The sequence below is a fragment of the Motacilla alba genome, chromosome 2, assembly GCF_015832195.1.
Source record: "Motacilla alba alba isolate MOTALB_02 chromosome 2, Motacilla_alba_V1.0_pri, whole genome shotgun sequence".
NCBI lineage: Eukaryota > Metazoa > Chordata > Aves > Passeriformes > Motacillidae > Motacilla > Motacilla alba.
Window position 1 is genome coordinate 123,167,420 of NC_052017.1, and position 27,957 is coordinate 123,195,376.

The 27,957-nt window shown below is 39.4% G+C and overlaps 1 protein-coding gene and 1 long non-coding RNA gene across 2 annotated transcripts; one reads left to right on the forward strand and one right to left on the reverse strand.

The window, feature by feature from the left end:
- Positions 1-95: 95 nt before the first annotated feature.
- On the forward strand, positions 96-27,957 carry ZBTB10 (zinc finger and BTB domain containing 10). Its single transcript, XM_038128278.1, has 5 exons — positions 96-1,019; positions 7,990-8,887; positions 17,975-18,148; positions 19,976-20,151; positions 22,684-27,957. The coding sequence occupies exons 1-5, from the start codon at positions 96-98 to the stop codon at positions 22,987-22,989; spliced, it is 2,478 nt and encodes an 825-aa protein (XP_037984206.1). The 3' UTR covers positions 22,990-27,957.
- On the reverse strand, positions 10,138-17,954 carry LOC119697473. Its single transcript, XR_005255854.1, has 2 exons — positions 15,107-17,954; positions 10,138-10,745 (listed from the first exon to the last, which is right to left on the reverse strand). It is a non-coding gene; the product is annotated as an uncharacterized LOC119697473 (long non-coding RNA).

Here is a 27,957-nt window from a genome sequence, read left to right on the forward strand (position 1 = left end):
CGCCCCCGCACGGCAGCCGGGCGCCTCCTTCCTCCGCCCCGTTCCCGCGGCGGACGGAGCGCTCGGCCGGGCGGGGGGCGCGGGGCGCGCCCGCCATGTTCGCGGAGATAAACCGGCGGACGCTCGCGTTCCGCGGCGGCGGCCTCGTCACCTCCGCGGCGGCCGCCTCGGCGGCGGGGACCGAGGCCTGGGAGCGCCAGGACCCCGAGGCGCTGAACGGGCGCGGGGCGGACGAGGAGGCGGAGCTGGAGGGGCTGGAGGCCGAGGAGCTGGAGGCCACCGCCGCCGAGGAGAAGGAGCTGCTGCTGCCCCAGGACGCGGCGTCGCCCCCCGCCGCCGCCGGCCCCATGTTCGCCGAGAGGAACCGCCGGACTCTGGCCTTCCGCGGCGGCGGGGGGCTTCTGGCCGCCCACCCGGCCGCCAACAATGGCTGCGAGGCCGCGGCCTGGCCGCGGAAGCACTTCAATGGGCGGGGGGCGGACGAGGAGATGGAGCTGGAGGGCGCGGAGGGACTGGAGACGGAGGGGCTGCTGGAGGGCAAGGAGCTGGTCCAGGACGGGGGTTCGCTGAGTGACAGCAGCGACGACGAGGAGGACGGCGAAGGGGGCAGCCTGGGCGACGGCAGCGGCGCGGAGGGCGGCAGCTGCAGCAGCAGCCGGCGGTCGGGGGGCGACGGCGGGGACGAGGCGGAGGGCAGCGGCGAGGGGGAGAGCATCCGGCACTTCCCGCTGGCCAGGCCCAAGTCCCTGCTGCAGAAGCTGCACATCTCCTTCCAGGGCTCCTGGCTCAAGGAGTTCCCGTGGCTCTATTACTGCCAGGAGACCGGCCTCATGTCGTGCGCCTGGTGCACCGCGGCCGTCGCCGCTGCTGCGCCCCCCGAGGTGATCATGTCCGGCGCGCCCCTGCCCGGGGGGCACGACGAGCTCTGCAAGGGCACCCGCAACTACAAGCGCACCCTGCTCCTGCGGCACCACCTCTCCGCCGAGCATCGCCTCAACGAGCCCGGCAGCGCCGAGCAGGTACGGCACGGGACGGGGAGGGGGCGGCGGGGAGGGAGGGAGGGAGAGAGGGAGGGGCAATCCCGGCCTCCCTTTGCATAGGTGAGGTTTTCCTGCGCTCACGTGTGTGAACTTCTTTAAATGGCTGCTCGTGGTCGCTGCCCGGCGGGCTGGCCACGCCGCGTTGCTCTCGCTCGCCGCGTCCGGAGCGGGAGACGAGCCCCCTGGGGGATTTGGGGTGACTCCCCCGCTGGATGTGGGCAGGCACACAAACACATCACGAGCTGTTGTTTGTGGCTGTATTCCGTTCCCGTTATCCGTCCGGCCCTGGCGGGTGCCGCTTTCATTAGTTCGTCTGTTTATCTCGCGAAGATAAACCGGCGATGTGGGAAAAAAGTTGCGTTCGAATCCCAGTGTCACAGCACTGATTTAAATACGCTCGTTACAACTTCCTCCTGCGGTACGGGCGGAGGGAGGGCAGTGTCCGGCCAGCGACCGCTTGTGAAACGGGGACTCGGCGGCGTGAAATTGGAATCGCTCTGCCGCGCTTAGCGGTGTGGCCCCGGTGCACTAATCGGATAACTCCGTGTATTTAAGTTCTTCGCGCTGAAATCTTTCTTTCCCGATTGCGTTGCCTTAGATTGAGTTGCTGAGCGAGAAGTCTGCAATCGCTTGGTGTGTGTTTGAGATAAACATGTGGTTTCCTGAAAGCCGTGTTACTATGCCAGCGCTCCTCTAACGCTGTAGGAGTAGTGAAACTCTTCACGTTCCCCGCTGAACTTCAAATCCCTGTGTTTCTTGGCTGCTTTCACGAATGAGGCAGGGCTTGCCCTAGAATATATGTGGATGAAAAGCCCCTAAAGAATACGTGTGTTGAATCCGCAGCCTTCTGTAGCCTTTTCTCCTAGGGATGCCTGCGCTGCTAAAGTTCGCTCGATGCTGGCGTTAAACTTGCCTGCGGGCATTAACGAAGTGTTGCTTCAGGTTAGGCTAGTCCTTGAATTGTTAGGCTGTTAGCCGGAATCAATTGATTAGTCACTCTGTTTTTCTGCATTTAGAATTCAGTTTAATTAAAATGCCACCTTGGCTGGGTAGCCTTATTTGGAGTCTGAAATGTAATGCGGTAGTTAGATTGAGGTTATTGCTTGAGCACTCTTAAGGAGCTCAGGGTACCTTGGACAAGAGCTGCTAGTCAAATGTTAGGGCAGGATATCAGGATTACAGGATGATTTATAAAACATTAGGTGAACGATAGTTTTCTTAGAACTACTTGGAAAATGTATGCAATTTTTTTGTGAAGCTATTGCAGGACTGCAAGGGAAACCTTATGGTGCCCAAATACCAGTTATCCAAAATATACAAATGCAACATTCACCTTCAAGATGATTAATGCTACCTTTTCAGTGAGTGTAGTTTTATAGCAGCTACTGTTACAGATATTATGTGGTAGTAGGTCATCTTATCCATTTTCTTCAGTCTTCTGGGGTTTGGTCTTCACTCTGCAGTGTTTTAGCCAAACTTGCTTTCAATTAGTTGTTTCTAGTTAAGAGACTTATATTCTTAGTTTCTTTTACTTCTTCATATCTTTGAAAATGTTCCAGTTTTGCATAATGCTATTGCAGCGTGTTCCTTGCCGTCTTGTTGCCTAGTTTCTATCTTTGAGTTGTGAATGATTACTCTGTAGAACTATGTTCTGTCGCTGTGTAGCCTCCCGTGTTAGTGGATGCTGTTAATCCCTGCTACACTTGGAAGCTTCTCTCAGTCTGTTTTAGCTGTATTTAAATAAAAGCTGTTCCAAGCTTTTTTTTTTTTTTCAACTCAGATAACTTTTTTTTCTTTCTGTCCTCTTACCCTGAGTCTGTTGTAAAATTGTTAAATACTGGGAGAGTGGAAGGGAGGACAGAATATTGGCTTGTTTTCACAGTAGCCTACGAGTTAATGTAAGTATGTATTTGATGATTCTAAGTGCTATTTGAAGACCTTTCATTGCCATGGGAATATTTGTAAAAATGAATCTCTGCTTTTGTACCACTGATAGTTTAAGAAAAAATATTTGTACTAACTGTGATAATAAATGAAACAGTAGGATAGATGAGTCAGTGGTTCTTCTGCACCGTACAAAAGATAAGGTTGGAACAAAGGTAGCTGTAAAGAGATTTTTTCTGAGTGCAAAGCAGTGCTTTGCACATCCTTCTGCAATTACATTTCAGTTAAAAACTTCTCACAAGGGAAGGAATTGCAGTTTTTCGGTAGTCAGTGTAGTTTTCTTTGTGGTGCACTTTCACGTTACAGTCGCTTTATCAAAAACCTGATTAAGAATCTCTTGTTTTCTTTCCCTTCTATGTTTAATTTCCGTATCCTTTCATACTCTTAATGGCACTTGAATTTCTTTTGATACATATGTTTAAATTAATACCAAAACAATAGCCCCATTTTTTTCTAAATGCCATGATACCAGATACTTGGAACAAAAGTAGGTAATTTGTACCCTGACCGTATTTCCAACATACATAATGAGGCACCAAAGCCATTTAGATTTAATGAAACTTGGGAGAGATCTTTCAGCCTTTGTGTTAGAGACAGCACACATGTATTATGGACTTGACAAGCCTCGACTGCAGGGCATGTTTAGCAGCTGCTAATAAACATATGGCATAGTGCCACCACTCAAGCTCAGAAAGGAAATTGTAGGTGTTAAGACAGTAAAGCAGTGGAAATTTCTATAGGTCTGTTGGATATTACACTCATGAAGAAATGAGTGATGATTTCAGTTTATTTTTGGGATACATTTAATTTGGAATGCCAAAATACATCACAAGTGGTTGCAGCTGCTGTAATTCAAGGGTATTGAGCTGTCAGCCGATGCTGCTTTCTAAGACCAAATTCTTGAATATTTTTCTATTCTAGTTTTTAAAATAATTTTTCTCCACATTGAAGCTTAAGGAAATCTGTCATCATCTTGAAACTACCTTTGTTTTTGTAGTGAACATTTTATTGTGTTGCAAGAATCTTAAGAAATGGATGCTTAGTGGGAAATCATGGCAAAATACTTTAATTCTTTGATCAATTTGGGTCCATAAGATGCAGATTTATTGGCTGCTGGGGATTCCTCTCCTCAAACCATCTTCTTAAAACATTTTCTTTCTGGACATAATTTAAAGCTAAGCCTTGGAAATACTGCCAGAAAAGCTTTCTCCAGTCTAACAGACATGTTGGTTTAAAGCAGAAGCTCTCCAAAAGGAGGAAGGCCTTTGATGTGTTATTTTTTCCATGTGAACTGGAATTGTTTGCATTATGTGAGCAGTGATGAATGGAAGTCATGCTTCAGATGTTAGAGTTGCATTACAGTGTTCTAAGTTAACTTCTTAACTTACTCTTAGCAGAGCGAAGAAGTTGAGGAGGACGTCGAGCCTTAGAGTAAACACTATTACTTAGTGTATTTTTATTTAGTGTTTTTATCAAACCTCAAACTACTCATTTTGAAATTGCTGAGTTGTCTGTGAGAGGTGCTGTTTGTGTACAGTGGCGGTGGAGCATCGTGTGCAGCTGATGGGACCATATTTTGAGATCATTTTCCTCTGCATGTGGTTAAGAAGCTACTGATAGCTTACTTTTTTAGAAGATACATTTACCAGAGCAAGAATCAATTTGGGGGCACAGGGAACTGCTGTAGAGCAAGATGTGGTAGTGGGGAAGGAATTAAAAAATGTAGCATAATTACTTTTCATATACATGCAGCTGTGATGGAATCAATGATTAGGTTGGTTTGGGATTTTCTTAATTCTTCCTGCCCTCACTGTTTGTCCTTCCAGGGACAGAGTATGCTGATGAAACAGTAGGAGAAAGAAAACTAAACAAACTAAAACTTCTAGTAGCAATTTTTGATCATCTGTTTCTGCTCCTGTTAGCTTTTGGGCAAGTTTAATTAATGAATTATACATGTAAAATAGTAATTTATTTTTGTGTGTGTGTTCTCTTGAAACTGAGCACAATGTTAATTTCCTTAAGCAGTCTCTGTTCTGTTACAGCACTTCTCAATCTCACCCACAGAGAGAAGTTTTTGACTTAGAGCACTGAAGATTCCATAAATTGAAATGAAATTTTGCTGATTTTTATCTTTTATTCCTTACTAGTGTTTATTAAAGCATGAGGTGGTTTGGTGTTGGGGTAACTTAGCTGATGAGAATATGGGGTCTGTATTCTGAAAATATAATTGACATCTAAGCAAATATCATTAGTTTGTTGTTCTCATTAGGAAAACAGAACCCTTATGATGATGTGTCGTGTAAGTTACAGAAGTTTGAAAATACACTTTTTCCTGTAATTATTTTCTGCACCTTGTCTCCTGTTGAACTGTAATGTATTTTTTCTGGAATGTCAGTGTCTGAATCTCTCGAAGTAATGTTACTTTGTTCATTTTTCTCATAATAAATATCAGTTCTACTTGTCATACTTGGTATACATAGACTGGATAACTGCTCAGATGTCAGGACTTCATAAGAGTTGTGGCACTGGGCTTAACTGTTGTACCATACCAGCAGTTAAACACTTGGTTTTAGTACTGCAGTTAGTTTTAGAAATGTTTATGCACCCACTTCTGTAAAGCTATAATACTGATTAAAGCTGTAATACTGATTGATCTCTTTCTCCAACACACACCCCTAATAGCTTGGACACAGGTTGCATAATACCACATTTTTCCACTCAACCTTCTTGTCTTGTAATAATGAAGATTTCAGTCTTGTTTTTCTGTAGCACATTTGTGATCTGCAGCTGCTCTTCACCATGCTGGCTTGTCCTGTTCTCAGGAAACAAAAACCCCACATTGTAAATATCAATTTATTTTTTTGTCCAAGCTTGATTGGGTACTTACACTTGCTTAGCAAAAATGTACTCTCTCTCCATTATTTAATCAGACATTTGTCAAAAGAAAAGAACTTCTGCAGGTCGTTTTTTTAAATTTTATGCGGTGTTTAATGTTTTATGTTCTCAGAGAATGAAATTGGCAGCTGTCATAGCACCTACCTAACATTTACTGTGTGAGGTGTAAGTCACTGGTGATTGACGAGCCTGACAACATTTTGGGGTACTGTCATTTTCATCTTAATCTGATCCAGTGTCAGTGTAATTGGTGTTTTGAAACTGTGCAGTGCTCCATTGCTAAAGTGACAGGAAGCTAGTCCAGAACCAGAATCTGCTGAGAGCTTAGAGTCACAGCCTTAGCTGTCCCACGTCTGGAGCAAATGGTTTCACAGCCTTGATCTGAGGTAGTACTTGGGGTGTGTCATAAAGTACACAAAAAAATTAAGATGAGGTGGGCAAAGATCTACTGCTTGTTTTCGCATAAAAGCCTAATTGCTTTTATTCCTTCCTCTTCAATGAAGTGTTTTTCTGAGAAGAGTAGAGATTCAGAAGCAACTTGAATGTGACAGCAAACTGAAATTTCTCTGCAGGAGATGCTGAAATGGCAGTTTCTGTTTTGATTATACCAGGTCTTATTTGCTGCTTATGTATGTAAACACCGTTTTAGATGTAGTTACAGCCTCAGTTGTCATTCCAATGATCCACACTGGGATTATGAATGGAGATGAGTACTGATTTAATCCACTAAGGTCTGTGGGGTGGAATGTGACTTTTAAAATACATGTAGCTGGTTTCTGCCATAGTCCCAAATTAAGAGTAGTACTTTCCTGCAACGTGTGTTTTAGCTCCAGCATATCTTATGGGCTCATGACAGTGCTAACATTACCTTCCTAATACTGATTTTGACCTGTAATGTTGAGGGCAGGTGAGCTTTACCACCACCTTAATCAGTGAGATATTTTAGGAGATGAGAGAAGAAAATAATGGTTTGGCTTGGAGCTATCCAGTCTTGGGCTTTCCTTGTTTGCTAGGAAAGAAGAGAGAATCTTGGAGTTCTAGTATGAAACAGACTGTCATTGTTGCTGCTCTTGAGGCAGCATATGTCAGCCCATTTAAGTATGGTCTCAAATATGCCAGTCTGTGTTTTCTGCTTTCTCCTAGCTGCTGCTTTGTAGCATCTCTGAATTATCTTTATCTAAACATGAGTTAGAAGTCTTCTGTGTGCTCTAAAATCCAGTTCAGATCTCTTGATCTCTCTGTCTGAACTAATCTTTAATAATGAATTATGTCTTGGTGTTGGATTTTCTGAAAATATCAGGTTTTAGCAAAATTTTGAAGCCGTGTTTGAGATCACATCCTAAAAAGGTTGTGTGTGTATAATAAGTGTTGTGCCAGTGTTGCCACTGGAAAGTTTGGGAGGTTTGTTTCAAGAAAGTCTGAGGTAAGTATTGTAATAGAAGCTTAAGTCGGGAGGTTTTTTTGTCATCTGCAGTAACCTGCTGCAGTTAAAAAGCAAAGAATAAATACTTAATTTGTAAAACTGTATAAGAAATACATTTGCTGTTATATCTACTTTAGCAATATGTTTTCTTTAAAACATTCAAGACAGATTGGGACATACAGGCCTAATCTGTGTCTGTTCATATCTCAGCATGAAGAAAATTTTGAATCACTTATCTGGATTCTGCTTAATTGTTTAAGTGAAGATTTCTGGGGAAGAACAAGGGATTGGATATGTAAGAATCATGTAGTTAAATCTTTGGAAAGAGAGGCTCCTGAATCTTTAGTATACGTGGGTTAGGAATAACAAGTACTTCACACTCAACTATGTATTTCCTTACTTTTGGCTGAAATTTTCCTTCCTTTGCCCTCAAGGCAAATCTAGTTCTGTTTGAAACAAACTTGGGGGTGGGAGGTGCAGAATGATAGCATGATTTTTAGTTTTCAGAAATGTCTTGTTACTTATATATTCCTGTCTGCCTTTGTGGCCAAGAACATAAATAACAAAAAAATCGTTTGATTAAAATAATCTTCTTTAGCTTATTTTCATATCCTTGTTATTGTGTTGAAGAACTAAGTAGAGCATTTATTAAGAGCTAATTATGTTTGTGCGGTTTTTTAATTGCAGGAGGCAGAGTTACCATCAGAACTGAATAATGAAGGATACTGTGATTTTAACAGCAGGCCAAATGAGAACTCGTACTGCTATCAGCTCCTGCAAGAGCTCAACGAGCAGAGGAAGAAAGGCATTCTTTGTGATGTTAATATTGTGGTGAGTGGGAGGGTCTTCAGAGCTCACAAGAACATCCTGGTTGCAGGCAGCCGCTTCTTTAAGACTCTGTATTGCTTTACAAACAAAGAAAGCCGTAACCAAACCACTGTTACCTATTTAGACGTTGTTGCTGTTCAAGGTTTTTCTGTCATCTTGGACTTCTTGTATTCTGGTAACCTCGTGCTTACGAGCCAAAACGCCATTGAAGTGATGTCGGTGGCCAGCTACCTTCAGATGACGGAGGTTGTCCAGTCCTGCCGCAACTTCATTAAAGATGCCTTAAACATAAGTATAAAATCGGAAGCTCCAGAGACTGTTGTAGTGGACTACAACAGAAGATCTGTTAGTAGGGATGGTTTATCTCCAAGGGATCAAAAAGTTGCCAGCTTCTGGGCAACACGAAACCTTACCAACTTGGCAAGTAGCATAAAAACTGAGAATGATCCCTACCCTATTGATGAGGGCCAAATGGAAAGCTACCAAATGAATGACTGCAGTTGGGTCCAGGACAGCTCACCTGAAATGGCTGAAAATGAATCTCAAGGCGAGGGAAAAGTTTTCGTGTGGAATGACATGGGTGCACAGGGACAATCAGTTCAAGAACCTGGAAAAGCAAGAAGGAAAAACCAAACTGCAAAGAGATTTATTTATAATATACCACCTAATACTGAAGAGAACTCTGAAGATTGCTCAGTGTTGCAACCGTCAGTCCCATATCCAGAAGAAGATTTGTCATTTATTAAAGAAGAAGCAGGTAAATATTGCTTAATGTCAATTATGTAATTTGAAAATTAAAGTATTGACTGCAGTACCTGACTACATAACTTTTGTTTTTTTATTTTTTAAATTATGCTGTATGAATAGTTAATGTATGTATTTGAAGTACTGTCATTTGCCTCCCTCGTGTTTTGGTGAATTAACAGTTATGAAAACGTACTGCAATTTAGGAGCCAAGTTAGGGGTGAATTTGAGACACAGCTGGAACAAAGTTCTTTAGATGTCTGTTGTTTCTAAAGCAGTTTAAAATGTATGCCTGCTTCAGACATCAAGGAACTGAGGATGTTTCCTCCAGTGGCCCTGCTCTGCTGCTGCCCACAGGGCTGGGGGACACAGACGAGCAGTAGTCCCACAGGGGGTGTGTGGGGACCCACGGCTGTTCTGTGTGGGGCCAGCAGTGCCTGGGTGCCATGGTGACACGTGCCAGTGCAGAGCAGTGTGGGATGCGACTGGGGATGTGTTTCTCCAGTACAAGAGACCTTAATGTGCTTAGTGAGTAGTGTGACACAACAGAGCAGCTCTGGAGAGGCAGCTATGCTGAGGAGCACTTCTGCAAATGCTTGTTACTTATCTCTGGTCTTCATCTCTGAACTCTGGGTACGTCTGCTTTAGCTTTACTTGGGAGTTGCACTTGTGTAGTGAATTTCCTGTACTTCTCTTACTGGCTAAGCTTTGTTAGACTGCACAGGATTCCTTCTGGCTGAACTGAGTATAGAAGCTGTGTTTCAGGAACACGACAGTCGCTAATTTGCCTCGGGTCCACAGCATCAGGTTAGATCTAGCCTAAGTGAAGCACCTTTAGCTGCAGATAGTGGGGGATGTTGAGTCCTCAGTACCCACACAGCAGTTCTGCCTATGCTGGGCTACACTACTTGCTCTAGTTGCAGTGCCACAAAAAAGGACAACAGAGGGTCTGAAGCAAGAGCTGAGGATGTGTGTATTAGCTGCACAAATACAAAATTTCTGACACAGTTTAGCATGTGATTTCTATTGATGATTTATAGGGGGTAAATATTCAGTGTCTTTTACTGATGGAAATACAGAGAATATGCCTACTGTATGATGGCACCAACAGGAGATATAACTAGTTGTTTCGATTCTGTGGAATTTTGTATGTGTGCTGTGTAGATTTCTTGGAGAAATAATGGACGGCATGTATGTTTAGTCCTTGTTTCTTTGTTTTTTGTTGTGGTTTTTTTTTGTTGTTGTTGTTTTTGGGGGTTTTTTGTTTGTTTGTTTTTTGTTTTTTTGACAGAAGCACCAATGTTTCCAGTAACTTGCTATGCTAAAGAATTAAATTACAAATACATCCATGTAGCGTTTTGATGAAAAGAACTGTACTGGAGACAGGGCATACTGAATATGTGTTGCAGTGTCTGTCCAAAACCATTGAAAGTTCTGTGACTGCAGGGGGAAGTTTATTTTACTGAGTTCTAAAATACTAGTCAACTAGTGAGCTCCTTGGTATTTTCAGAGCACACCATACATGTTCTTAAGTACATAATTGCATTTTCTGTCAGTGTCAGAATTCTTTTGGAAGCCATATCTAATATTTTTGTAATAATATCTTCACTTTTACTAAGTTCTTGAATGCATATTGTTTGAAACAAGAAGAGTGACTGAAGTAGGGCTTGGTATAACTTACTTTTCACCCATAGTCTGTTCTTCAGCTTTTGGTGTTCTTCCTCTTCTACTTGTGGTTCTTTTTCTTTGCTTTGCAGGTAGATTCCACTCTTAAACATTCTTCTTTTAACTGCTCCCTCTATGCCAAAGAAAAGGTGGAAGAGGGAGGAGTGGAGAGTTGGAAGAATGTCAAGAATGAGTTGTAGAGTAACCTGCAGGTTATACAATAACTTTTTAGTTTTGGATTAAATTTCTTGTGGGGATGAAAAACTACCAAAAATAATAGGCATTGAGAGGTAAAAATCCATAAGAAAATGTCATCTGGAATAGATATAAGACAATTCTATAAGAAGAAAAATAAAGAATAGTAAATTCTTATATTCCGAGCTAAGGAGTGCACTCTCCCGTTGGTTGCTAAAATGGAAACGAGCTTCTACTGTTATGCTTTGTCATGTTCTGATGGGGGTAACACCCGCCAGTGGCTACGAACTGTCAGTTACATGCAGGGTGAGTTTCTGTGCCCTTGATTTAGGTTTGGCTTGGTCTGGTGCTTTTGTGATGATACTGTAGATATGGTGGAAGAGAAGCTTACTTAAGATCACTCCTCTCACTACAAAAATTTATCCCTGAAGCCACTTTCTTGAATTCTATAGTAAATGAATTTTCTGGTTGGGTACAGTTGGTAAGTATTAGATAATAAACAGTAAAAGCTTTCTGAAGCATCTGCTACCCCTCTTGTTCCGGTAAAGCAAATATGTTAAACTGCTCCTTGTTGAACATGAGTTTTTCTACTCGTATCCAGTAAGGATATGTCAGCTGCTTCTTCCTCTCACTCTGTGTTGCTGATGCCTTGTGAAGGCTGACCTAGAATAGAGGCTAGATGGAGTTAAAGAATAAAGTAGGTATTTATTAGGAGGCCAATGGATCCACCTTGGGCAGGACTAGAGCCCAGCCAGGGCTACACCACAGATGAACCCAAAATGGTCACAAAATGGACGACCTGCCACGGGGTCTCACTCTTTTATAAGTTCTGCTCCATTTGCATATTGGAGTTAATTGTCCAGTTATAGCTTTGGGTTATGAAGTCCCATCCTTGTTTTTCTCTCTTCAGTGCACCATTGTTTATGCTCTTGGGCCTGAAACTTAGATCATTTGTCCTCGGTCCCCAGCTGGAGAAGGAATTGTTTTGTCTAGCTACTCTGTGAAGACAGCTTACCATCCCCTAATATGAAGCTCAGAACTACACGCTAAAGCAGGACAGAATCTGAAAAATATAAAAGCTAAAACTTGAGGCATCACTGTCAGTGAGTTTAACACCTTCCCTGTGAAAGTAGCATGTTGGTGAGCTTTAGAGAAGCTTTAAAAAAGTTAAGATGGATTTGAAATTCCTTGTACTGTCTTACATTTACTTACATTTTACTTAAGTTTTCAAGACGTCTCCAGTTTTAGCTATATTAATTAAAGTAGCTGTTTAACTGTTAAACATGGAATGTTACCACCTATCTCAGTATTTTCTCTTCTAGTTGATAATCTGCTAAAAAGGTCTTTTACTGTTTACAGTTTACAGCCGTCCTACAATTAACCATTTACCATAGTGAAAATAACCATGCAGACAGCACATTACAGTCAGTGTCACAGCGTGTTGCAAAAGGTCATAAAAGCTCAGTGAACATAATTCATCATATACTTAATGCCTGTTCACAGGGTGATTTTTGTCAATTCTCATCACTTCTTGGCTATGTCTTTCATCTGGGCGTGGTGTTTTTGTTTTTTTTTTTTTTTTTGTAGTGTCCCATCCTCAGACTTCAGAACACAGCTGTGACGTATGGCTTATGCTTTCTGGAACTGACTGTGTTGATTTTTAGGAGACTTGCATGCAATATCCCAGTAGCTTTATGAAGCTACAAATGTGTAATTTGTTACTGTGATTTTCAGGCTAGATAATGTTGTACTCTGGTGGGGGTGAGGGAAAGGATAACAAGTGCAGGATTAAAACAGTCCTTGGTGGAACGAGAAGGTTCCTAACTGATTTTTTTTTAGGGGTTCTTAAGAAATTTAATTCAGCTTGCTCTAGAAACAACTACTTTTCAGAAGGATACAAACAGCAGCCAAATGTGCTTACAAAAAATGTACTGCTGGTCCCAGCTTTTGTCATGATGCAAGGGAGGAGCATAACACAGCTTGATTAGGGCTTTACAATAAAGCAGGTGTCTTTGTGTTTGAAGAAATCAAGATTGATGGACTTATCAGGACACGTGTATATTTCTTGTAGGGATAAACCCTGCTTGACTGACTGTGTTACAAAAGAAAAAAGAATTGTGTATTTTTTTCCTACTTTTCCATGGTACTAGAACTCTGTCATATTTTCTTTAGACCTTAAGCTGATACCCCAATTAAAAGATTTAAGTTCTTTGATGGACCTTTAATCACTTTATTTTCTGCATTCCCTATGTAATCCAGCATTGAAGGTGTCAAAGGTTTTCAGAAGTCATCTGAAAACTTTGCAATATCTGAGGGTCAACCTCTTCCCCATTAATTCAATTTACCTCTCCCAGGGATCATCCCAGAGACAAGCAGATTCTCTCCTCACATTGTCACAGTATGGTGCATGTGTCCCTGAGCCTACAACTCCAGGCAGTGTTTTGTGTCAATATGCTTCTTTTTTTGGTTTTTTCTGTTTTGTTTTTGGGGTTTGTTTTGTTTTGTTTTCACAGGTTGGGGAAGAAGGTTTTGTGGTGTCTGCAGATCTTCTCTGCCTGAAAATCACTTTGACTCAGTGTAATGCATGGACTTACTAAAAAGAGTCCATGAAAACAATTAACTTCCCCACAAATAAATGGTCAGCGTGAGGAAAGTTCTTTACTTTCTTGTGTTTCACTGGTATAGTTGTTGGAGGAGATCAGCTTTCACTTTGTTGGGAAGGAATTTTTCAGGGAAGGCGTGATAATCAAGTTGAAAAACAAGTGCAAAATATATTTGGCATCAGTTAGTGGTCTTCTGTCAGGAGTAGTTGATGCTAGATCTGACTCTGTAGTCACGGCAATATACCACTTTTTCATGAATGAAAAATAGTAAAAATTGAGAGCAACTGGGAGCAATAGAGTATGAGTAAAATTGCATTGGCAAAATGTCTTAAGTATGTCTGAGCCCTCTGTTGCAAGAGGCAGTTGAGCAGCCATGTGCTTGTAGAATAAGCCTTTTCAGAAGAAGCAAGGTTAAAGATGTGAGGAATACTATGGGAACAAAGGGAGCTCAAGATACTTTCTTTTCCCCACCTTCCTAGTATGTCAGTCTCAGCCGTGCTGTTTCCTCTGTCATGTTACCTAACATAAGCAACAAATCCAGCTCTCTAATAGCAATCCAGATTGTATCAGTAGATTACCACTGCTTTCTTTGCAATCCTTGAAAGCTATGGCCTAATCGCTTATCCTGTCTACTTTCTGTCTTTTTTAATTGATTAGATGAGCAGTCAGTGTCAAAAATATAATGAAAACCAGTATTTATTTTTCTCTTATTTTGGCACTGTTTCCAGTGCTAATATATAATAAAGAAAACAGAAGTTCACTACAAACATTTGTATCTAATGCAAAGTTTTGTATCTTTTCCCTCAGTGCACCATATGTGTGTTCTTTTCTGTAATGCCCTGTTCAATGGCTTCTGTCAGTGAACTTCTCATTATTTCCCATATCATCACCTACTCAGTAATGTATCCTTTTCTGGCCCCCAAGTCAGTATATTTCCTGATATAAAGCAGAAAAAGAGTGAAATTTGTTAAACTAAGGATGCTTCTGGCTTAGACATGTTCTCTCTTTCTGGTGCTGCACACCTACCTCTTTCCTTCAAAACTGAAAATCATTGTATCTGGCTTCTGGTTATCCCTTTTCCTGAGAACAAATGCAGTAGAACATGAAATCCTTTCACAATGTGTTTGATAGCTTTTTTAGTGGTGTAAAAGCCACACAACCACTTCATTTTATTTCACACTGTCCTTATGTCTTGACAAATCAACATAGTGTGAATTTTAGTGCTGATGGTTAATCAGCTTCTTTGTATTCTGGGTTTTTTTTTTAAAATTATTTTGGCTTTGCTTGTTGTTGGCTTTTATTAAAGATTAGATTACTGATAGCCTTTTATCCATGCAGGCTAGAAGAATGGGTAAATGTTTGAGGTTAATTGACATTTGGATTATTAACTTACACCTCTTAGAAATCAACTAAAGTGTAAAAAGGTAACCTTAGATCAGAGAAAAGTTGTGATCAGGTGGTTTTGTCTGGAAGCACAGAATATTATTGCTTCTAATTAGCTTTTTTTTTTCCTCAAAGATCTGCCTTTCCTGTCTATACCTTCCCCCTTCTCTATCCTCAGTATACTAGTATGACTGCATCCATAGTTGCTTTCAGCCTCCTATCAAGAGTCTCTCATGTGGATTTAAATTGCCCAGAACAGGTCCGATGATAACTGTGTCTAGTTTTGCAAGCAGGTTTCAGGGGGCAGTAGCCTAGGTGAGAGAGAAATGGGAGAAGATACTATGAGCCACAGGGGTCTGTAAATGTGTTGCATTTTGGAGGCTTACCTGACTGTATGTAGGCTCTATATCCAGCTGGGGAAGGTAGTAGAGGCTGGGTATTACACTTCCAGCTTCCAGTCTGTGTGTAATTCAAGTCTGTCTTGTTTGGATGAGCAATTAAGACACTGAAGATGCCTTTTGCATGGTTTTGTTTTGAACACATTTAATGTGTGCTTAATCTAGAAAGCGGGTTTTCTAGGTCAACGAATTATTCTAAGACTAAGCATTAGGTTTAATTATTATCTACTTAGTCATGTATACTGAAGCATGAAGCATGTGTAGCAACCTCTTATCGCTTGTGGTATCTGTGCTGGTGTTCTTTCATGTTTTAGTGGGTCTTCTCTTGCAGTTGGAGGTTGAAAGATTCAGTAGCTACTACCTACACTAGATGACAGCTCTTTAATGTATTTGGCTCTAGTCTGAGTCTTGTGCTAACACCTCGAATTAGGCAGGGGTTTGAGCTCCTCAGTTCCCTCAAACTTAAATACCAGCTGTGTACATAAATGTTCCTGGTGACATTTAGTTTGTGTTCTCTTAAATACAGAAGAATTGTCAAAGTGACAGTGTTACAGAATGTGCTCAGCTTGGTCCAACTCTTACCTATGGTCAGTCTTTGGTGTATGCTTGTTCTGAAGGAAGCTATACAATAGTGCCTGTACTCAGCATAACATTACATCTGTGTGCAGTAAAGACTTGGGTCTGTTGATCTTACAGATATTCATCCTGTAAGGGAGGGAAAAGTGATTAAAATATTTTATTACTGACTGACCTGTTCAGCTGCAGTTCTAGTACAGGGAGAAAAATCTATAAAGAAAGGATCTAATACTTTAAACGTTATAAAAGTAGGTTGTTTTTTTTTTCCCCCCTCTGCTAGATCCTGAAGCCTTCTGTACTTTAGAAGCTCTTAGCCTAAGATCAAGTCATCTTTGCTCTTACCCAGACTGTGCAACACTGCTTCCTCTCTAATCCTTTTGTGTGTATTACAGAAGGAAGTCTTCCTCATCACCTCAAAGGAATGTGTAGTTGGCATGTCTATAGGGTATCTGTGTTCTATTCCTTGAGCTGTTGAGATGCCATTGCTGGAGTCCATCACTCCAAATTAGTATAAGGAGTTCTTGCCTCTTTTGGACATAACAGAAGTTATGTCAGTAATTAAAGTTCAAGTCAGTAATTTAAAAAATTTTCCTCACTGTTTTGTGTTTTTTAAGGGAGAAGGGAGGTTTATTCCCTTCCCTCTCCTTCCTTTTATAGCAAAATAGGTAGTTAGATGCACTAAAATACTGCTATTTCTCATCTTCATTCACTCAAGCTCTGCTTTTTAAAAGCTCTGGTGGAATGCCTAGTTTGGCAGTCATGATCCAGCTTTGCTTGTTGTTTGCCGTTGCCTATGGATAAGATAGAATTCTAAGCTTCCTGCTTGTTGAGTGATATCCTTTTGAACTGTTGTCTTATGTTGTAGACCAAATCACTGCTGCCAGTGGTAATGCTGCCTGAGCAGTAAGTGAAACTACTGTATGTGTCTCATGCTGTGAGGATTTGTAATCTGTACTTTTTTCCAGTAAAACTGCAAGTTGGAAGTGTTTAAATATGCAGCTTGCCACTAGCTGCATGAAATTTGGGTTTAGCCTAAGAGAATTTCCTTTCCTAAAAAATCCTTAGAATGAACAGTGTAGGGATAAAAAGAAGTCTTTGGACTATTAAAATGTATAGTTTCAGGCTTGAAAGCAAGAATGCTTCTCCTCAAGACTTTTCACAGTGGTAACATTGGGAATCCAGTGTGAGGACCCAACTGCCATCCAGAGAAATAAAAGGAAATCTGCCAGTTACCACTGCAGTTTGTTTATTTAACAACGGTTTGCCTGTGAGGAAAGGAATGGATTTATGAGTTCATGATTTCCAACAAACTCCTGTCTTGGGGATTGGGGGGAACATTGATTTGCACTATTGCTGGAAGAGCTTTTGCCCAACAGATATGATTTTGTCAAATTCTTAGTGCAGCTTTATTGTGTACTATTTATGGTTCTCTGTGCTCTGTAATAGTAACTCCATGTTCACTGATGCAGTTCTTACTTGTTATGAAGTATGGAATTAAACAAGCAAAGATCTTTTTAAGGCATTGTTCACTTCTGAATGGTTTTATTTTTTTAAAGAGGAAAAAAGGATACAAAGACAACATAAACTGCAGAAGATCTTGTCTTAAGAGCAAATGTAATCTGCAAACTAGCCTTTTAAGCTCTTATATTCCAAGTAATTACGGTCTCTTGAATTGATGTGGTTATAGAATAATGGAGATGATTATTCAGAAAAGGATTTAGACATAGCTGTAGGATCCTTTATATAAATAAAGGTATTTAAAGCACTATATGTGTATATAATGAAGATATTTTAAGGCAATAAGAAAACCCCATGCCTCTAGTAGAAAATACTTAGTTTTGTAAGTAGACTACTACTACAGCTAGACTACTGTGGCAGTCCAGGTGAAGTCACTGCATAAAGCAGTTGAGAAGAGAAAGGTTTTCCGATGGAAAACCTTTCAGCCTCCTCATGATGATAGTGAGAGAATACATATCCTTACCATCAAAGTCCCTGTAGTTTGAAAAAGGCTTTCAATTTTTCTCAGGATGGGGAGAAGAAATGGTGCTGTGGAGAGTAGTTCAAGGGTCTCATTTCATTGAAATTAGGAGTACAGTTATTTCTTGTTTTAGTATTGAATACGATATGAAAACATGCTATAATTACTATTTTAAGGGTAGAAACTTTCTTGTCACAGTTAAAAAGGATAAAAAGGATATATATATATATATATTGCTAAACAGATTAGATTGATGACTGATTAGAACCCAGGAAGCTAAAGAAAGAATGTGTCTTTAATAGCTACTTCAAGTGACTTCAAGTATGGACTGTTGCCGGGTACTTCAAATGACTTCAAGTACGGATTGCTGCCGGGTACTTCAAGTGACTTCAAGTATGGGCTGCTACCGGGTACTTCAAGTGATTTCAAGTATGGATTGCTGCCAGAATCTTGGCCAAAAGAAGCTTGGGAAAATGGTAAGTGTATCTGGATGGAGAGTAGGTAGAGGGTCAGGAAATTATTTAATCAATCTTCTTCCATATAATTTGCCTTTCTGCATAATGCACTTCCTTGGAGGGAGGAAAAGGAATTCAAATGTATGGAAGAGTAAAACCAGAATGCGATTTATATCAGTGCTAGTATTGTGACTCAGTGTGAAGGTACCTGAGGTCTTTAATAACCTGATAGATGCCCATCCCTTTACTAAGCTAAATACAGATAAATGGCCTTTGAAATTGAAAACTTGGATGGTGAAGATATGGAAATAAATACAATTTTAAAAGGAGATCTCAGCATATGTCTTGCTATTAAAAATAAAAAACTTCATTGCAATAAATGTTTTAGTTCCGTGTAGCTGTAATTAAGCCCTTTTCTGTCAGTTCAGGCAAGCAATTATCTGTAATTCTTTTTCTGTCTGAAAACATACTGAAAATACCACCATATCTAAAACAATTGTTGCTAGTTTCTTCCAATACATAAAGTCTTCAGTAAAAAGAAGATATCAAGTACTAGGTAATAGTAATGCTTACCTCTTCTCTTTAACTGAACTGTTACAGGGATGTGGCTTATGGTTTATTTTAAATATTTTGGGGTTTACAGTAGAAGAAATATGATCATCAGTGAAATTTGCTGGCAGTCAAGAAATTAGAAGCTGAGTCTTAGGAGGTCTGCCTGTTCTTAAACCATTAAATTCCCATATATCTTACTGCCCTGTCATCTGCCTGTATACTTTTCTTCATGCAAGCCGTTATGTGACATTATGTGGACATGCAGCTCTCATGAGTTCCAATATGCAAACTTGTGAATATTAGCAAAATGTAACTTCCATGTTTGGATGGATGTAAAAGCTCAAAGGAGGCAACTCTAGATACAGGCCTGTGAGCATGTGCACATAATGTGCAATTACTTATGTTCTCTTCCTGCCAACGTGAACACTAGAAACTTGCACAAAATCATGTAGCCTTAGCCAGTGCTTTTTGGATGCTTCTAGATGGTTATGATTATGTTCCTAAGTTCTCACCTGTAGTAAGTTGAGTCAGTATGCTATTATCAAAATCATCCTTGTATTTCTATGGGACCTTCTCCACGTCACAGAATCCTGTGTTGTTCTTTTTCACACAGTAATAGGGAACTGTATTAAACCTGTTTTGCATATATCCTTTGGGCAAACTGTATAAAGAGTTCTCCTCCATCATAAGGAAGAAGTGAGGTACTGCTACTTCCAGAAGTTTTTTCTGCTCTTTTTATTTTTTCTGCTGTTAGATCAAAGTAGAAAATAGGTAAAATCTGAACTAATAACTTCTTTTTGAGAATTTCAGAATTTTGCTACCTCTTAGTGTCCTACTCCTCTTGTTAATATTCATTCTTACTTATACTTTTTTTAAAGTCAGATCTCAGTAGATGGTTCCTGCATGTAATTCTAAATAAAATGTTGGAAAAGAAGATTGTGAATGTCTAAGTGCTGCTGAGTTAGAGGGTTTCTAATCCAGAAGAAAATGTTTTCTGGTATAACTGACATCTAGGAAAATGGAATATTGGTAAATTGTAGTTAACTTATTTCAGTTAATGCAATAAGACTTCTGTGGTAAAAATGACTTGATTACAAGTAGGTATTTTTCTAGTAGAATTGTACTATTGTACTAATGCAGAACTTAGCAGCATTCTTGATTTCTGCAGACAGGCATTGTCCTGATTTTGCTGATGAAAAGTCAGGCATTTTGCTTTATTGTTTTGGCACCTGTTTGTTTTTGTGCACTGGACAGAACATATTTAAATTATTTTTTGTGTGTTTCATTATCTTTTAGGCGATTCCTCTGCTTTAATCATGAACAAGCTGAAGTGTCCACACTGTAATTATGTAGCCAAATACAGAAGAACACTAAAGAGACACTTGCTCATTCACACAGGCGTGAGATCTTTCAGTTGTGACATCTGTGGGAAGCTGTTTACACGAAGAGAGCACGTAAAGAGACATTCCTTGGTAGGTAATCTCAAGTGTTCATGTACATGTATGCACGTGTATGAGTGGGTTTATGGGGTTTTTCAGGTGTTTTGGTAGTTGGAACAAACTGTTCTCTGATTTGACATCATGTAAATTGTCTTATCTTGATCTGAAATGGATGAAGATAAACATTTCTTGGATAATTGCCTCTTGTTTTCTTAATGGAAAATGCTGTGTCAATGAAGACAGTCATTTCAAGATTATTTTGTAAGTGATGTGATAAAGGGATGCAGTGTATGTAAGTATTCTGTAGATAATGAAAAGCAGTTTTGGCTTGGCTTTACTGCAGTAGAACAGCACATCTTGGTCTCAAATACTGCATCACCGTTTTCTGTGAGGGCACCCTGTTAATTCAGCAATTGTACAATATCTTGAGGTAGTAGTTCTGAAATGTTTATTTCTCAACCAGACAAAGCTATAGTATAGTATCTGCTCTAGGATTAGGCAAGAATGAAAAATATTTGATGCAGAAAGTAAACATCTGACTTGGATTCTGCCAGTACCATAACCAGCAGTTCAGCTTACCCTGTCCTGTGCACATTGCAAAACTCAGGATTTTACTTGAGTAGTCGTTTATCTGAGGATCCAGAGAAAATTTTATCTGTCTTGGGTATTTTTGTAGGTACTTTGTATCTTGTCTATAATGAAATTAACACTTCATTATAATATATACTATATAAAATCCAAGGTGTATTTTAGGGCAGTAATAAAAGCAAGATCATGTTGGTGGTGAGAAAGTAATAACATTTCTCCAACCTGTGATTTTAAAAATTCCCCTCATTTTGCAAGATGTGTTGTAGATAGATAGAAAAGGTTAGTTAGTACATGGAATGGGGTGAATTGCCCTTCTCCAAGGTGCTGCACCTGGGCTGGAGCAATTCTCAGTATCTATAGAGGCTGCTGGATGAACACGTCGAGAGCAGCCCTGCCGGGGAGGATTGGGGGTGCTGGTGCATGAGAGGTGGGACCTGAGCCACCAGTGTGCTCTCTCATCCCAGACAGCCAAATGTATCCTGGGCTGCGTCAAAAGCAGTGTGGCCAGCAGGATGAGGAAGGGCATTCTGCCCCTCATGAGATCCCACCTGGAGCACTGCATCCAGCTCTGGGATCTCCAAAACAGGAAGGACATGGAACTGTTGGAGCCACTCCAGGGGAGGGCTATGAAAATGGTTGGAGGAATGGAGCATCTCTCGTTTGCAGAACGCCTGAGAGAATTGGGGCATTATTGCATCAATGATGGCTATGCTCCTTCCTTTGTGGCTCGCCTGAGAAGACAGCAGCAGTGGCAGTTAGTTGGTCTACCCAGAAGAGTAGAGTAGGACTGAAGAGTACCAGAAGAGTAGAGTACTTTTCTATCGTGCATTGTCTGACCAGAACTTGTAGCTGAAGATTTTTTTTTTCCTCCAGGAAAGGAGATGAAGTCAGGCAATGTGAAAACAGCTGTGGAGTGAGCTCAGAGCAGTTCTGTGCTTTAACTGAAGTGTTCTTTCTTTGACGAAATTAGAGCACTTTTTTTTTTCTGTTTTTTTTTTTTTCCCCCTCCCTTCCCCCTTCAGTTCAACAAACCTCCAACATTCTGCCTTGTGTGAAGTATTATAACAAGTTTAGAGGCTGAGGAAAGCTCACTGTACAGCATCAGCTGTACAGCCTATACAGCTGAGCTGAAGTAACTATTTGTATCATGACCTAATTTATTTTTCCCCTCATCTGGGTGGTAACTTCTCTTTTATCCAAAATTGCAACTTTTTCAATGGTACTTCAAATGAGATATTTAAGCACATAATTGTAATCTGTTCTGGGAACACCAGATAGAAGGAAGTCTTCAACTTAATTTTTTCATAGGTAATAACTAGCATACATGGTTGCTGAATTCAGTTACTTTTACAAGCAACATACTTCCAAATTCAAAACCAAAATTTATGGTTAGTCAACAGCAGTCTTCTAATTTTACACACAGACTCAAATACAGGACAAAAAAATTACCTAAGGGACCTGGAAAGTTTGTGTTGGTTTTGTGTTGAGAGGGAGAAGTCATGGAAGAAGAATTTTGCTCTTTGAATTCTTGAATGCAATAATACTTGCTTGTTCTTAATATTTCTAGAATTTAAAATTGTAAAAAGCAATTTTCTAAACAAGTTATCTTGTGTGCACTAAACAAGTTATCTTGTGTGCAGTGGAAGGGTTTGTGCTGCTCTCATTGCTTCTGAGTCTTGTTCTATACCCTGAGGAGATGAGCACTGAACACCTGGCTGTGTGCAGAATAGGAGACCTGCTGAGCCTCCAACAGAGTGGTTTGTTTGTGGCCAGTAGCTCATATCTGTTGAGGAATACATAAATAGATCTCCAGTAATCCTTCCTTACTCTGAATAGTGTTAGGCATCTTTTGGAAAAGTTAAAAATAGGAATATTTATATTAATAATTATTATTGTTGTTATGAATAGTTGTCTAGTACTATATGCAAATGTAACCTGATATGCCTATATTCAGCTGTTAAAATTTCTCTTCCATAGGTGCATAAAAAGGATAAAAAGTATAAGTGTATGGTGTGTAAGAAGATTTTCATGCTAGCAGCCAGCGTTGGAATAAGACATGGATCACGACGTTATGGAGTTTGTGTAGACTGTGCAGATAAATCTCAGCCTGGAGGGCAAGAGGGAGCAGACCAGGTGCAGGACACAGATTTCCCTAGGGATGAAGAATACGAAGAAAATGAAGTGGGAGAAGGCGATGAGGAGCTTGGTGATGATGTAGAAGAACAGAATGACCAGTCTCGATGGGATGAAGGCGGGGAAGTTTGTATGCCTTTAGATGACTGACAGAGCGTTTGACTTCAGGGTGCTGCAAATGGACACTGTATGGATTGACTGTTTGGATTTTTGGACTGAAGGCTTGTGAAATATGGTACAGGCTGGATGGTAGTTATGTTGCTGTGAAAATGTAGGGTCAAAGCCTTATAGCAAAAAAAGGATTATTAATTTTTTTATGATATTTGCACAGGACTGTACAGCATACAACCGTTTGGTTGAATTATACAGAGTCCTCACATCTACAGTCAGTTATCAAAAGAAAAATGTATTTTTTATTATTTATAGGCTATAGCTACTTGGGTCCTATTCAGACATAGTAGTAACTGTAATTATGTTACACATTCATGTACCTGTTAACATGAATGAAGAAAATTGCAATTTGGTATGGAAATACAAAGACAGCTTTCCCAAATCCACTCGTGCTTTTGTCAGCGAGTCAGTGAAGCTAATTTGGGCTAGTGGTTCATTTTCCACAAGCATGTCTTTGCCATACAAACCTTACCTCTCCTGTAATCTGATAGGTGAAAGCCAATCATTTAAATATGTGTCACAGATATTGCCAACACTGTATTGAAATTTGGGTTGAAAACTTTTGGCTCTATGCTGGCAGGTGCTATGGGTGATAAGCACTGGAGAAGTTTTTAATGGCATTAATTTAGTGTCTGTTTTTAAAGAAGGTTGTTGTTGATTCATCAGTTTTAAAATGATAATGCAGAAGAAATGACCAGTAATGAAAATAATAGACTGATGAGAGCATGGGTAACTCTTGTGCCACTTAGTCAAAAGAGACAGTCATGCTAAAAGGTATCTGATGTAATAATGTTTCTTCTTTCTTCTAAGGCCCCCCTTCTCTCAAAATTTTTTTGTTTCCCTGGTGTATACCTCAGTCCCACAGAATAAAAATACAAGGAATGGAGAAAGTGTCATATTAAAACAACTTTTTGGTCAATAATTTCTTACTTGTCCGTTTTTTGGCTAGTTTATGTGATATGATTTGGACACTAGGCTATTGTGCCCATCGTTCATCATTGAACACAAACTATTTTTTATTCTTTTGTACTTCATGGGTTGTTGTTAGTATTTAATATAAACAAACTACATTTAACTTGCTCATTTGCTGGATTTTTTTTTTTAAGAAAAACAAGAAGTCCAAAGGAAAAAACGCTCTTTGAGTTGTCTGCTTTTCAGGAGGATATGCTCCCTATGCTCTTTGTTTCAGATTTTCTAGGAGGCATTGAAACTTGAATTTTTGTAGCCACGTAGGTTGTTGTTGTTTTTTGTTTTTTTTTTTTTTTCCTAAGCTTGTAATATTGTACCAATGATTTCAGGCCCATTTCATAGGGAGGGGAGGGCATTACACCTTCACCTTAAACTCCTCTGTGTTGTCTAGCCTAAGGCACATTAATTCAGGCAATCATTGGAACAATAAGTCGATGTACTGTTATGTCACAGTGAGTATACATGCAGAGCATTTGTCATGACACATAGCTAGGCCAGTGTGACAGTACTGTATAAAAAACAATTGAGGGTCACCATATTCTTCAACTTTAATTTTAAAATGAGTATATTTTTTCCTATTTTATGTCAGGTAACTAAATTATGGTAGTTGTGTGGATAACTTTGAATTATGCTTTGATGGACAAAATCTTACTGGTGCTCCATCTGATCAAAGTTGGTATGTATTTAAAGAGACAAGCTTTACTGTTGTCCATAGAACAGTAACATAATGTTAAGACATTGTTTTTGCTGATTGAAACTGAGATAAGTTTGAACTACAGTTATATGGGAATTAAAATGCTTTTTTTTAATCATCCACTTGTTTCATTGGTAGTTTCCACATCATTGTAAACCTGACATGAATAGTTTTTTGGGGAGGGTGGGGAGGGCGGGGTATCTTTCTTTACACTGAAGATGACATTTTATTCTCATTGTTCTAGACTGAATTGAGTAATGTGTAATTCTGGTGGGGTCCAAAGTAGAAATTAGTTGGGCAAAGATGATATGAATGAAAAAGTATTTTAAACGTTAAAGTAATGTTCTGCTTTGTGAATATGTAAGTATAGCATAAAGATTTTTCCATCCCATTTATCCCTTTTAAAACCATAGTTTACAATTGGTAGATCTGTCTATATATAAAAATATATATATATCTGAAATTCACCTAAATCTGCTTTATTAGAATACTGCTCACTTAATGCTTAGAAACTGGACCTGGCTCTACATTCTTAATGTATTTACCGTTTTTTTTTTCCCTTTTGTTTTGTTGGGATTTTTTCTCAAGGTATGAACTTATTCTCTTGGAACTGAATCTTCTTTTACAACTTAAATCATTTATGTATATCTGGTAAATTATGACCAAATTTGTTGTTAGACTGCATTACAGTAAATTGAAATATACACTTGGTACACTACAGAATTGTTGTGCTTTTGTTCTGGTTCTGTTTGGAAAAGCAGGCCTTAGTAAACATTTGTGTTATTTATAACTATTCAGTTATTATTCACTGGCCTTAAATATTCTGTTGCATTGTGACAATCATAATTTCCTTGGTAAAGCTGAACTGCTTGCTTTTAGAAGTTGCATGTAATTGCCCATGGTAGGTTGGAGAGAGAGGGTGACTGTCTCTAGCAAATGGTGTGGAATACTTCAGTGAAGGTCCACTGTTCTTGTCTTGGAGAACCATAAGAATTCAGATGCTATCTCCTGTCTGGTTTTTCTGAGTTGTTTTATTTAGAAGTTATTGTAAATATGTTAGTTTGATTTGGTATAGTTCTAAATTAATAAAACAAAACTTCTGAAGAATTAGTTCTTGAGAGACAGCTCAAGTTTCTTCAGTTACAAGAATTAGGAAGAGATTTCTCTTTGTGCAAGAAATTCTTTCCTCAAGAAATGCTGAAGTTATGCTGTAGTAACACAGCAATGGATTTTGTCTGTTTTGAGATTTTTTTTCCGTTTTAAAAGAAGACTTGAAAATGATGCCCTTAAAATGTCATATTTATCAAATGAAAATATATTCAGTCTTTCATTTTGTCTTCTGATGAAATAATTCTTAACTCAAATGTCTGCAATTTGTGTATTTGGGCAGTGCCACACAAGTAGTTTTATGAAAAGAATCATGTCTGTTATTAAAACAAACAAAGTTTGTCTGATGATGGGATTCTCCCTTTCTCTAAGGGTTTTTGCTTTCTGCTCTCTTCAAGCATTAGTGGGTATCTTTTAGAGATAATCATACAGAGCAGTTTCTGGCAGGGCACTGATGCAAGACAAAATTTAAATTAGTAAGTAAATTCACTTTAGATTCACAAGTAGAAGTTCTGTTCAAAGTAGGTCAAATGATGTAAGGAAGACACAAAACCTAAAATGTGTTTGCCTTATGTCAGTGTTATTACAGTGCATTAGAAAGCATTTTTCAATTGCAATGGCAGATGCATCTTGCAGGGAAAAGGGCATTTTCCAATTACTTAGACAAATTTTGTAGTACAGCTTCCAAACAATCCCCATGTAAAGTAATTTTTGCCATGAAACCAGTTTTGAGAACCAGAAGTTGTATTTACTAGTCAGTATGCATTCTAAGAAGTATTAGTTGCAATTACTTGTTCCCATAGTGCACACCCGGTTTTTGAGATGTGTAGCCTTCTGCAAATGCAGTTTTCAGGTATCACTACGTGTCACTACTCTTTCTTCTGACAAGAATAAGCATTATCAAGTGAAGAAAAGTTGGGGGCCAGGATACTGGCATGAGGCATGCTTTCAGTTGTGGGTCACAGCAGTAATGCTGTTAGCAGAAGATGCTTTCCTTGCCTAGCTTTAAGTTGGTAAGGCTTTTAATAGGATTTGCTTTAATGAGGCCAATCTCGGTTGTTAGCTTGCTTTTAAGTTTTGTTTCACTTGATTTTTCTTGCTCTTGCCACCCAGTAGTACAAGTCTCCCACCTGTTCCAAAATACTTTTGTAGTCTGCTGATTCCACATAGATGCAAAATTCACTATTGGAAGTACTGTAAACCTTGTTTGCTGTTCCTTTTTTACTTTACTTGTATTTAAATGGCTTTAGAAACTGAAATGAAAGCAAGACAATTGACACCACCACCAGCCCAAAAAACCTGTGCCAAAAGCAAAAAGGAGTAAAATGTGGAGTGCAATGTGATAAGAAAAAGGCTGTTGAGTTTGCATTGTTACAACTCCTGGTTTGTTACTTGAATGTTTGGACAATTCACTGTACTTTTCTCTAGCACTAGTTGGTGACAACCTTCTGATGAAGAAGCTATGCAAGAAGCCCAGTTTTGAGTTTATTCAGTGTCTTCAGAATGTGGTTCAGGCTCTGCAGAGGTAGTAGCACTGAGTAGCTTTCTGTAGATATTTTACTGTAGATCCTTCTGTTAGCATCCCTCTTCACTGTGTGATTTTTTTATTTGATAAATGTTTGCTCTTTTGCCTTTTATACATTTTAATAGCACATTACTGTGCATTGCTAAGCAGTATGGTAAAAGTTAAATATTGACACCATGGATAAAGAGAAATAAGTTGGTTTTCATTTAGTATCTTTTAACAAACCTGTAATAAAATAATTCCTATGTAATAAAGAAAATACAGGTTTGAAATCCAGGGGAAGGGATGTTGGTGAGCAGAACCCTTTAACATTAAAGATTCCATGTATAATTCACCATGGGTTGTAAAAATAATTTTATGTGGGAAAAAAACTTAAAACTACACTAGAAAGATCCTATGACTTAAACTTGAAAATAAAATTGGCTGATCAAGTACTTTTTATTTGACATTATTGCAATTTGAAGTGAATGTTTTAAATAAGCTATACGTGTTTCTTACCTGAATCAATTGGGTTATCTCACTTCAGGATACAGATAAAAGTAGCTTCTCACTAACATTCTGGTGTGTAAACATAACTTCAAGACTTCTAATACTCTGTGCACCAGTCTTTAAGTTACCATGCTGCAAATAAATTAAAGAGATAACCATTTTA